General features: G+C 42.4%; 1 protein-coding gene across 1 annotated transcript in view; it reads left to right on the top strand.

The window, feature by feature from the left end:
* DENND2B (DENN domain containing 2B) overlaps positions 1–12,963 on the top strand; it is a 149,426-nt gene that overhangs the window by 123,743 nt on the left and 12,720 nt on the right. The window contains exons 14-15 of the mRNA XM_077784286.1: positions 2,046–2,186; positions 5,012–5,160. Coding sequence (XP_077640412.1) covers positions 2,046–2,186; positions 5,012–5,160 — 290 coding nt within the window. The remainder of the gene's footprint in view (positions 1–2,045; positions 2,187–5,011; positions 5,161–12,963) is intronic.

The following is a 12,963-nucleotide window of genomic DNA, read 5'->3' as shown; positions in this document are numbered from 1 at the left end:
AGATTTCAAGTTTTTATAGATAAAACTTTAACACAAGCCTTGTGTGAAGAACAACAGCTGGGTTGCAAATAGTCAATTGCAATTTTGCTTCTGATGTCTTTCATAAAGCTCTGAAACCAAGGGTTTATAACAGTGTCTCTTAGATGTAATATGTATCTAAACACAGATATCTCTGTGTGAAATGGAATGCATTGTTCTGGGAGGATCACCCAGCTCACCACACTCATGGTGTAGACAGAACTCATGAGGATTTGTTTGCTATTATGTTTTTATCTAATTTTGATAGTGCTCTATTTTACAAGGAAAAAAAAAATTAAGTATCTTCCTTAGAACCAAGTATCACTGCAGCTGAAGCATAAGGTCAGACAACTGGCTCTCAATACAATGAATAGCTGTCTCTACCTTACACTGTGAATGATGAAAGACCGTGGGATATTAAATCTTGGATATTATTTATCACAAAAGCAAAAAGATTCCTCTGGTTTAAAATGTTTCTCATCCTATTTCTGATAACTTTCATTAACTGTCTTCCACAAAGCCTTTCCTGCTCACTCACTGTTGTAATACCTATTGCTGAGACAGATTTGAAAACCACAGCTATTTTCACTTCTAGCCAGTTCATTTGGTCATGGTTTCAACAGATGTTTCTGACCATTTTATCTCTTGGGATCTCTGTTCAACTTTTATTTGGTTTAAATGCTCCTTTTATTTGTGCTGTGAAGGTCTTTGGAGCCAGGCATATGACACACACATGACCCCAACTCCAGCAACAAAAAGCATCAAATAGCCAGTCCTGTGGCTGCGGGAACACAACTGAGTGCTGGCAATGTGCAGGAGCAGCAAGGGACCTGGGGCACAGCCCTGCTTCATTGCTGCTTTTGTTTGCTGAGGATGGCTATGCTGCACATTACATCAAGAGTGAAATCCGTGTCCTCATTTATGGTTATGTGCCATTTCCAAGGACTGGAATGAAAGTTATGTACACAGGGCCAGCTTTGCTTTAGTTAGGCCTTCATTATGTCACAGGGAGAAAGGGGAAACTGTGCACCAGTGAATGCCTCTGCTGGCATTTGGTATCACCAGCTCTCCTTACAGGTCACCAGCTTGTGCTTAAGTGTTTTTTTTAATGTTCTGCTTCAGTGAAAATAAATTCCAAGAGAAACAAGAGAAAATGCCTGGCTCAGGCCCACTAACTCTTGTATGGCCTTTTGCTCTGGAGTGGTGGTTTAAAGATCACCATTGCAGGTTAAACCACTAACTGCCTTGAACCTTGCTTTCTGTCTTCTTTATCTATATGCTCAGTCTAATGTGGGAAAACTTAGCTGTGATCTAATTTATGTTGCCCCATGTGCCCAAAAAGAGAAGAACATAATAGTCTCTAGCTTTAAGAAGTTTCATCTGCTTATTTCAAGACTGCTGTTTCATCAAGAGAAAATGACCTTAATGCAGGCACCAGTGTGAACAGCTGGGTGTGCTTCAGGGGCAGCTCATGATCTCCAGCTCAGCACAGATTCTGACCTGACAGCCACTGCTGGGACCCTTTCAGGAGCTCTGTCCTGCTATCATAGTGGCAGCATTGCTTTCTGACTTCTTCCTGCCCTTTCAGTTGAAATGGAAAAGATGCTCAGTGCAGAAGAAAGATTTTCCTTGATATAAATTTCAAGATGTACCACTGAGATGTGATGCTGACCTGGGCTGTGATAATGGGATTTGTCTTCATCTTTCTCTCCTTCAGCTCACCCTGTTGTTCAGGCATAATCCCAACAATATATAGATCCCTTTAGTCATGTTGAGTCTTCTTCCTCTTTTCCAGACTTGTTAATTCTTCCTTGCCTCTGTGTTAATAACATTCACAAACAGGCTTCATTTTGTAACATAAAAAAAAAAAAAATGGATTGATGGTAATGAAGAAATACATGACAGAGGAAACATAAACTTAGATCTGCCATGTGTTTAAGCACACATGGGTCAAAGGATGCTTCAAAAGTCTATGTGATGCTGACATGTTCTGTCTCTCTCTCACTTATGTCTTACTAATGGACCAGATCCTGGATGAGGTTGAAAGGAGAAGGGGAATATCTGCTGCCCTGGTTTATCCATTTATGAGAAGTCTGATGGAATCTCCTTTTCCTGCACCTGGAAAGACAATCAAAGTCAAAACCTTCCTTCCTGGAGCTGGAAATGAGGTAAAAAGAAACTGCAAACATTAAAAGTCAAAGCTTTACCCTTTACCACTCCAGTATCAAAACAGCAAAAGAAAAGCAGGAGGAGACAAAGAGATCCTGCAGGGCTGTGAGGTGGCAAACCCTCAAAATAAGCAGAGCATGAGCTGCACCACTGTGGACATGCTAATGCTAGTTCCCATTGATGATTATAAGCCAATTCATGGTTATGTATTTATTATTTTATGTTTATTAATAAGTTGTGTGTAAGAAAAGCAGCCAACACAAATGTCCCAGTGTGCCTGGCCTAGTACAGCTCAGAGACTGCAGCGTTGCTGGGCTTTATCACAGCGATAAGAGGCAAGTGTGAATTTCCCATGCTGTCTGTACCTGAGCACTTCAGCAGCTGCTTGTTATTTCAAACATTTTTACTGCTGGTCCTGGCCGTGGTGGGAGTGACCAGCAGCATTTAAATGTCTCTCTTTGGTAATAAATACCTTTTAACTGGCTCTCAAAGAAAAGTATGTCATGCAAAACTTTGTGTGCACACATATAATTGATGCCATTTCTTTTTATTCCTGACTCAAGTAGCCAGAAGCCTGGCATTAGACAATGTATGCCTTACTGGAAAATGGCAGTATTGATTAAAAGGCTTTTCCAGCTTGGGGCTGGCCAGCCATTTACCATGTCAAATTCTGTTCTCTGCATGCCCATATGTAAGAATAGAGTAGCTCCACTCAGATGGTCAAGCATATACAGGGGATTCATTACTGAAGATAGGAATAAAATTTGTCCCAGATAGTGAAAGCAGAGAGAAAAACTCCCCTTTAGGGTTATTTCACCCTCCTTAGGGTTAGCCTTTGTTGTTTTTGCATTAAATTATGTTTTCTCTAAATGTAACGCCACTGATTTCAATGGAGTGGGCCTGTAATATATGGTATGCAAAGTAAAGGGTACCTTGTATAAGTGACTTGCAAGGCATTTTAGAGTCACCTGCATTTTCTTCTGGAGAGGCAACATCTGAAAGGGTGATTGACATAAAAAGAAAAAGAGCTGACAATGCTTTTTCTGTGTGAATGTAACTGGGAGCCATGATCTGCAACTTTATCCTCTGCTCAAGCTTCTGAACTCTCCCAGAGAAAAATATTGAGATAATTCCAACAAACAAACAACTCTCTTCTGGCTGAGCTTTGCTCTCTGTTGTTGCTAGTACAAACTCGTTATTTAAATGGAATGCACTGGCTTAATTAGGAACAGAATCTTGTCCTTCCATTGTGGCTCCTCTTGCCTAAACAAAGATGGTGATTAATTGGGAAGCAGACTGTGTATTTCTTTGTGATGAGCAGACTGAAGCAGCAGGCTTTGCCAGGCAGCAGAAAACATCCCTGGTATTTGTAAAAGCTGCTATAACTTGCATTGCATCCTACCCTGCAGCAAGATTTTCGTGTTGGCAGGTTTGCAGTAGAATCAGCCCCTCATGATTTGGCCCATGCACTTGATTTGAGCTTGCAATCCCAGTGCTAAAGAATGGAAGTGGGCACCTTTGCTGACTGTGAGGAAGAGTTAGGCAGCATTAGTTAGGCAGAGTCACTCCACAATTTGTTTCTTACTGCTGTTTGGGGCAGCAGCTGAATGATGGGTGTCTATACATCATACTGTTCCTGTATTTCAGGCTTAAAAAATCAAATCTATTTGATTTGATAAATACTGTTTTAAGAGTGGTTTTCTTTTTACAGTTGTGTGTTAGTGATCACAAACAATATCACGACTAAATTGATATGAACTCACTTTGTTTACAGTATCCTGTGATCTTGAGCACATCCTTAAAACAGTGTTTGTGAGGAATTCTGTAAGGGCTACTCCAGTTAAAGGCTGATCCAGTCTGCTTGTGGAATGTGGTGTCACGTGCATGAAAACGAAACTAGTCTAAAGCAATAAAGTGATGGTCATTTTTGGACATATGGAAAGAAGATGCATGCATGTTCCTGTTAACATATATTCAGAGATTTCAACACAGCTTCAAGTTGGCCAACTTCTTCTCTTTCCCTTCTGTTTCCTCAAATTCCTCAATACTCCATCATTTGCTGTCTTGTGCTTCATATTTTTCTCCTCCTGTTACTCTCTTCTTCATGTTATTTTTTCCTCTTCTTTTTTCTGTCCTCTGCCTTCAAGTTCCACATCTGAACATGTCAATTGCAGAGTAAAAGGAAGATATAATAAAGGAATCAAGGAAAAGACATTTGAGAAAAGGAAGGAGAGGGCCTGAGGTCATGGATGAAGTATGAAAATTAGACTGTAAAGGGATGTCACAACTCACCATCTAAGACCTTGTCCTGACTCCCCAGTTAAGTATATATATATATGTATATATGTATGTACATATCTTTATATGAAAAGAGAAAGGTTTTAAACATTATCTAGTGAATTGCACATTACAGAAGAATGGAAATGAAGTAAATTGGGTTTAAAGTCTTCTGGCCTTTTAGTGAGTCCCAGACTTCTCTCTAGATGTTAAAGTGAATTGTTAGTCAAGCTTAGAACCCGATTTACCTTGATTTTATGACAGTTTCAACCCTGTAAGCTTCCATCTCCAGAGTTTGATTGTTACTTGCTTCATGCTCTCAGAGAATGTTTGGAAGGGGGAATTCTTCTCCCCTTGGAGATGACAGCAGACAGTGCACACAGCTGTGTTCTGGGAAGAATGGCATGACAGGAGTTGTGCAGTACAGCGTTTTCCTGTGCCTGCACACGAGGGGCTGGGGTCACAGCGTGTCCCCTCCGCAGGCGGGCACAGGGCGGGGCGCGGCTGGCGCGGCGCTGCTGACCCGCTGTGCGCTGGCTGTGTGCAGGTCCTGGAGCTGCGCAGGCCCATGGACTCCCGCCTGGAGCACGTGGACTTCGAGTGCCTCTTCAAGTGCCTGAGCGTGCGGCAGATCATCCGCATCTTCGCCTCCCTCCTGCTCGAGCGCCGCGTCATCTTCGTGGCAGACAAGCTCAGGTGAGTGCTGCAGGCACCTGACACACGAGCAGGACAGCGCTGTCTCTGGATGCAAAGGGCTTTAGGAAATGTACAGAATGGTGTTCAGATGTCAGGATACTCTCACTGGAGGATTTAAATGTCTTTTTACATCCGTGGGTGTTGTATCTTTCCCACCTGTGAAATGGCGATACAATTTCTCACTTTCTTCGCAGTCAGCAAACGTTTGTACAGCATTTTGAGGGAATGTAGTGCCAGCAATGTTTCTGTCGGGTTTTGGACACAGAATACTCATAAAGAGTAGCAGAAGTTGTCACTGAGGTGCTTCACCTTGTGCTCATGCAATGCAGGCAGGCAGGGGAGTGGGATGCTGAGTGCTCCCATGATTTGCTCTGTGCAATCCTGAGACTTTATGTTGGGGCTGCTTCAATTCCTGCCCTACCAAACCCAGCCAGTGTAAGTGTTACACTGCTATCACAGTGCTTCCCAACTATTTAGGATATTTTTCCTGGTGCTCATGTGATCTGAAAATGTTTCCTTTTGGAAGCTCCATCTTGGGCTCCTTGCTAGAACCTTTCAACACACCTTTTGCCTCCCTGCCCTTTGATTGCAATCTCCCCTCTTTGTTCCTCTGAAGCATGAGCTCAGCCCAAGGTGTAAGGAGTGAGAGCAATGGGCCACATCTCCACATGGCCTTTCCCAAGGAAATGTAACCTCTGTGTAAGCTGCACCCCTGCCCCACAGCAAAGAAACAGCCTATTTTTTAAATGCTTCTGTAATCCATAGAGAAAAGTGTGGATCATGTAAAGAAGACATTCTTTTCTGTGGCATGATACATAATAAAAAATGGCAAATAAAAGTAAAGCCTGTCATTTATTAGACGCAGGAACATCCAGCATCTTTTAAAAGGACACCAGAGGCTGTATGGGAGGTTAAAAACACAGATGGATCTACCCAAACAAACTCTGCTAAACATTTTATCAGTCCCGACCTCCTCTGAATGACCGCCAGAAACAATAGCTGCACTTAGTGGCCGCCAGTGTATATAATAGCAAAAATACTTTGCATAGTAAAAGCTTTACAACCTTTAGGGGAGAATTTCTTAAAGCTGCAGACCCTTCTCAGGTTATAAAGTTACTTCCTTAGCAGTCTTTTTTGTGTCTAGAACAACAGGAATGTTTTATTTCATCCCTTCTCTTGTCAGTAACCCTTGGTTTGAATGGCCATTTGGGATGACTTAATTTCACATAAACCCCTGATGAGAATTGTGGAACTAGTCCAGGGTTTCTGCAGTAGTCTAGTAGATATATGAATCACACCATGAATATTGGAGCAGGTACCTCTAGAAATACTGTTGGTGTGTTCCTTCTGACTTTTCCTACAACATGTTTATTCACCTTATTCTGTCTGTTTCTGTTTTGTCATTCTTTCAGCACCCACAGGTCTGACTGTAATTCAGATTGAAACAGATCTGCATTCCTTCCAACAGCACAGTGATCTGAGTGGAAACTCACAGGAGTAGTACAGCAAAAGTGATGGCTCTGCTGTGCAGCTGCCAACTGCTGCTCTGCCCTGGAGTTCCCATTTGCCCCTCTGTAGTGTTCTGTGGACCACAGGCACAGTCCTGCAGGGATGGCTTGCTCTGAAAAAGATCCTTAGTCATGAGGGATGACATAGACACAGCAGTCATTCCCTGGAGCATTTCCCCGGGACAGCTGGCCTAGCCAATGTCATATAATGCCCTGGGCACTGTGCAGAGAAAATCAGCAATTAAACCTACTTTGACAGGCTCAAGGTAGCTTGGCATGGAAAACAGTCATGTTGCTGATACTGAGGGCCTGGGGTAACCCAGAATTTTATCAGGCAGCCAGGGTTTTATACACATTGCAGCCCTGGCTGGGAGTTCAGGCTTGCTTGTGCAATTACTTTTCTCTTGGTAGCTGCCTAGTCCCACAGGCCTTGGAGCATGGAATTAAAGTTCTGCTTGCAGGCAGTGTGCTGCTCCCCATTTCTGGCACACAGAAATAGGGCACCAGGACCAACAGGAACCAGAAATTACACAGATCCCTTTTGGTAAACATATCCCTACACTGTGCTATCCTGCAGAAACTGTTCTGCAGTGAGCTGTTGTTTCTGTGTGAGAGGGGGCCATGGGACAGGGGCCATAACACAGGAAAAAAGAGGATTCATATAGATCTGACAGGCTTGGGAGGTTTTGTGGTTACTCCTGTAAGAAGGGACAGAACCTTTCTTACAAGAAATAGCCACATGTACCCTTTATTGTACGTATTAACTTGGTCTCATTTGATAAGAGGATGACAAAACCTGACCTGCTGAGTGTCACATGCTGGAAACATAGCACCTCTTTCTTATCTTTTGTCTGCTCTGTCTGGGATCCCAAACACTCTGGGATGGAGACCACTTCCTGCTCTGTGTGTGCAGCAGCTCTGCTTCGTGCAGTGTGGTCCCTCTCAGCATGGGGATCGAGGAGGTATTGTAAACCAGAAACTAATAATGAGTCATTTGACAAGAGCCTGAAGAAAGTGACAGTGGATTTAAATTCAATACTTACTGAGATTTTCATGGTTTAAATAGGGATGAAGTCTAAAATGAAACACTCTGGCTTTGAGCTAGTAACTGTCTTTTTGGAACCTTTGCCTTGTCTGACATGAGTTTTGTTTATGGGCATCCTGGCTGAAACTGGAGTTTACCAGTAATGTGGAAAAAAAAGAGAAGTGAAATATCTCACGGGTCCACTCTGTGCCCAAAGAATGAGAGCAGGAAATTAAAATGATTTTACCAGGGTTTGATTTCTGTATGTACCCAAAAACTAGCTTAGAAATAAATGATGTTGAGGTTTAGGCTTCAAACAATAAGATGCAATGGGCTTTTGTGGCTGGTTGTTTCACGGGTCTTCCAGCAATAAATGATTTTACACATTATAGAAGTCTGGGAAAGTCATGCCTAGTGAAGTGAGGTTCATTCAATGAGTTGTTATTTATGGTTCTTATAATGCCCAGAATGTGCTAAAATCTTCCTTGATCTCTGCAGGAAGAGATTGTCAACACCGACAGTAATGCTCCCAAGTAGTGAGGAAACTACAGCAAGGTTCTGAATCACAGCACTGTGAGGTTGCCCTGGTTAGATATGTGCAGTTAGGTTTGGGTTTTTCTCCCTTATGGATTTTTTCTGCTTGAAACTGGGTGAATAAATCCCTGCAGCTATTTGATCATCTTCAAAAATGAATGTGAATCTGCCAGCAAACTTTCAGAATTTTTCTTTCTCTGAACAATGGAGAAGACAACAGGGAAATAAAAATAATGATAAAGAAATTTGGAATAATAATAATAGCAACAATAACATCACAGCTCTTAAAGAGGAAACTTAAGGTTCCAATTCCTTGAAAACCTGCTAAAAACACAGCTGATGTGATATGCCTCATCCCAGCTCTAATCCCTGTCCCACTGGAACCCAGTTTCTGTTCCCAACATATTCTGCATGTTCACCCCAATTCTGGAGTAGTCCTGTGCCTGCCAGCTGCAAAGGGGGAGCTGCTCTAGTGCCATCCTCTGGGGTTTGAGAGACAGCAGATGCAAAACCAGTGGGGCCTGGCTCTCAGGAACACTGACCTTGCTGCAGGCACAAAGGTAGCAACGGAGAATAAATAGAAAGCAAACATTGGAAGAAAAATATTTCTCTGCTTGTTTTAGTTTTATGCTGGGGAAACAAATTTGTGGATTTGTTTGTTGAGGAGGTGATGTATCAATGTGTGTGAGAACAGTCTCTTTGCCTTTTCCCCTGAATGTCTGGAGAGGGGAAAGGAAGGCCGTGGACATAGCAATGCCCTTTTGTTATAACCCCATTTTTTATATATAAAAACACTCTTGCTATAATCCACTGTATTGGGAAGGACTCTGAGGGTATTTTACTTACATTTCACATATGGGTCCAGTCCAATGCCAGCTACAGTCAGTGGGAGTGTTTGGATGAGGCTTGTTTTTTGCTATGGATCAAAATCCTCCAATAGTCTTCTTTTGAAAAGTTTGGGCTGTGAAATGCTTCTACAGAGCCCCTGCTCTTGTAAAAGACAAAACAACTTTTCATTGTTGTGAATTTTGGTTTTAGATGAGATATTTGATATTTCAGCTACTTCTCAGTGAAGCAGGAGCATGGGCCTGAGGGAGAAAACCCTAACCCTGCTCCTCCCCACGGTATTTTGAACTGCAGGAGGAATCGGTCTTCCAGCACAACTGCAGAAAGTCCAGGCAGATCCCAGACCTGACCAAAGGTTACAGGCTGGAGACAGAAACACTGACTAATACAGGACAGAGCAGAAATATGTAAATAGTGGGGAAGTCATCCCACAGGCATGTCTCTGTTAACTGGAGCAAAGGAGGAGCAGAGTGTACTTGTATTTGAAAGGGCAAAGGCTTTCAGAACACAGCAGTGTTTCCCTATTCTCACGTACAGACACAGCTCAGGGCTGGCTCTGCCGTGCCCAGGATGTTCAGGGCAGGGAGTGGTGATGCTTCTCCTCATGTTTGAATCTGTTGTTTTGGGGCCAGGCTAGAAACTGGCAGCAAGAGCTGAGAGGTAGCCTGGTCCTAATTTCTTGGTGTGTACCTAAAAATCATCCTTTAACCTAGCAGCCAAGATCATAATGATCTTGTAGCTCAAGTTAAAATATGCAAATTTAAGTAAGAGATAAGTGGCAATGTTTTAGTAGTAAATCATTGCTCCTCAGTCCAATAGCAAGGTCAAGAGGAAAAGCAAGAATAGCTAATTTATGGGGCAGATTCCTGAAGTGCAAGCTCATTCTCTATTTCCTTATTGTTCCTTTTTTATTAACAAAAGTAGGATTTAATTCTTGCAAACGAATCATGGCCATGACAGGTCTGAACAGCTTCACCAACTGCCTGGGAAAGCTCCTTTCCAGTAGCTGTCATCTTCTAACACTTGTAAAGCCTGCCAACCTGCAGCTTAAAAGGTAAAAACATGTGCACAGAGAGAAGTGTGCTTGGTAAACAGATGTGAGCTTTGGCCAGCAATAAAGATTTCCTTTACTTTCCCTGTCACAAAAAGCTCCAGAAAAAGAAACTGAGAGAAATTTGACAACAAATACATGCCAGAAACCAGCTTGTGAGGGAGAATTTGCTGCTGTCAGTCTCTGACTGGTCTGTAGCATTTTGAGCACAGGCTATGGGGTCTTGGTAGTTTTTTAATTATCAACACTGCACTGAAGAAGAGGTTTGGAGATGCAGACTACTGCACCTGTGGAATGTGTAATAGCTCACTGATCTCCTGTCTAAACCCAGGAGAAGTATGGATGGCTGACATTTCTTCTGTGTATTTTTATCCAAAGAACTTGAAGTGCTATCTTAATACTGTCAGGATTATTGTGCTTGTCTGGTCTGATATGAAGATAAGCTAGAGAATTTCTTTCATTAATTTATGCAGTGGAAGGAATGAGTCCTTGTATAATTATCCAATGTGGGCAGAATTTATTCTACAGCAAAACCATCAATTTCTCATGTATGTAACCAGAGAGTTTCCTCCAGTGAGAGCCAGACCAGCCCCTGTTGAGGGGGCTAGCAGAGCTGTCTTCAAGATTCTTGAGAGAAATTTTGCACTTTACTCCCTCTTCTCAAGAGGTAATTACATTTTGTACCACTTGGATTACTTTCTCCAGCACTTAGATTGTGTGATGGCTGATGCCAACAAAGCAGCTGTACATGAACAGTAGGAAAATGTCTGTCAGGCAAAAGTGACAAACCAAAAAACAAAATGAACATTCAAAGTCTCTGGCTTGTTTAATATTCCACAGTCCCAGAGAAAACAACCTAATAGTGACATTTTTAATGTGCAGTAAACTCCAATGGCATTTTTAATATGCCATATCCCAAGAAGGGTAGAACTTGTATTATTTTCCTTTTTTTCCTTCCCTCCTCCCCTGCTTTCCAGTGGGAAATATTTATGTCACTCCAGGCTTTGGCCAATGCTCTACAGTGGGAAAATATAATTTTTCCACTTCCAATCTGTGCAAAAAAATTTTCTCTCCCTTCCCCATGAAAGGAAATGGGATACAAAGACAGCCATGCTGCTTGGTAATTCCCTTCTGGATTGCTTATTGGCACAATATGGCAGTAAATTGCAACATCTTTTCGACCTGACTTTTTGCTCCTTGCAAGAGGATTTAGATTCCCACATTTCAGCTTCTAAATGAGATAGATTAGTGGAAGATTGTTCCTCTCCTCATTGGTTACTACTTGAAAAAGACTTTATCCTGCTTTACAGCTGCCCTGCTGTTAACAGTGGAGCGATGGCCTGGGAATCTGAAACCCCAATGGGAGCAAGGACTGGTGGGAGCAAAGGTCCCGGTGTGGGAAGAACAAGGAATTAACTCTCCTCTGGAGCACCTGCTCTGGGACCACTTTTGTTCTGGATTTGTGCTAACAAATTGTCCTACAGGAAAGGGATTGGATAACTCTGTGGACACAAAGGATAACTTCATACTTGGAAATGAAATGTTTGGTTTGTTTTTACTTGCAACCACCTTACAAAGCTTGGGCAGGTAGCTGATGTGTCAAAGCAATGACTTTTTTTCCCCGAATCCCATTTTCTTGAAAAGGCAAGTCCTCATTCTGCAGTGCGCTTTGCATGTTTCTTTCTCCAGGGGCTTTCAAAAAATAATGCCTTTGTTAATACCACATTCCCCTTTAATCAACTGTTCTGTGCTTTCTTTTAAGTTAAGTACTTCAAAGGTACTCTCTGAGAGAGGGAGAGCTCTCCTAACAGTGTTCACTGCTCTGCAGCTCTCAGCTCCATGGGATGCAGCCTTGAACTTTGCATGAGCCAGGGTTGTGCTTTGCAGGTTATCTGTGGGAGCCCATACTGTCACTTGGGTGTTCCCAAAAGTGGGGGCTGGTTCTGAAAATGTAGCTCTTACTGAACTAAAATCTGGCAAATTATGTAATTTTTGGAGATTTTTGTAAAATTTGGATGAAAACCAAAAAGTCAGAATATATATATAGTCAGAATGAACCTGCACTTACCCCTTCTTTTCTATGTCTTAATCAGTTGTTTAATTATCAAACATTGAAAATCTGAATTACTTGATGTGACTGAAAAATCCACTGGCTTTAAAAAAAGAACCTCTGAAGGCACATAAGCTTTCATGGTGTGCATCTCTGTGAAGCTGGAATGTGTTCAGTGTCAGTGATGGATCCATGCTGGTAGGGTAAAACAGCCCAAACCAGGAGAGGATGTTGCATATAAAGCTGAAGAGGATGTAGCCAGACAAGAGTTTATCAATGAAGATGTTGCCCACTGAGTTTTCTGTCAAACACAAGAAGGAGGGACCAGAAAAACAACACAGATGATGAAACAAAATGTTGGGCAAGTCTGTTCCAGGAACTGTACTCATTGACACTGCAGTGAAGTAAACCATGGCTCTGTGAATCAGTCAGGGAAAACAATTCCAGAAATAGGGTTGTAACCTTTGGTTCATCATAAAAAATCTCCTCCTAGGAATCACCAATAGCACAAAGGCATTGCTGCCTGTGCTCTCTATAACTCACCTTCAGTAGTCACTGGATCTGTCCCAAAATTAAGTGCATCAGTAGTGCTCCACTGATAAGGAGCTGGAGCACTGCCTTTGCCAGACAGGTGAGGACATACTGGGATTCCTTTCTGAGAGTTTTACAAGCTTGGATGTTCTCCTGCTACCTGACGTGTAACTTGTTAGAAAGTTTGGGTTTGGGTTTAGCTCCTTTGCGTGGGCCAGAACTGCCATTTGAGTGGTGTGAAGGTTAAACAGCTTCACTC

Source organism: Lonchura striata, chromosome 6 (genome assembly GCF_046129695.1).
Source record: "Lonchura striata isolate bLonStr1 chromosome 6, bLonStr1.mat, whole genome shotgun sequence".
NCBI classification, from domain to species: Eukaryota; Metazoa; Chordata; class Aves; order Passeriformes; family Estrildidae; genus Lonchura; species Lonchura striata.
This window is presented reverse-complemented; position numbering and strand designations above follow the sequence as displayed.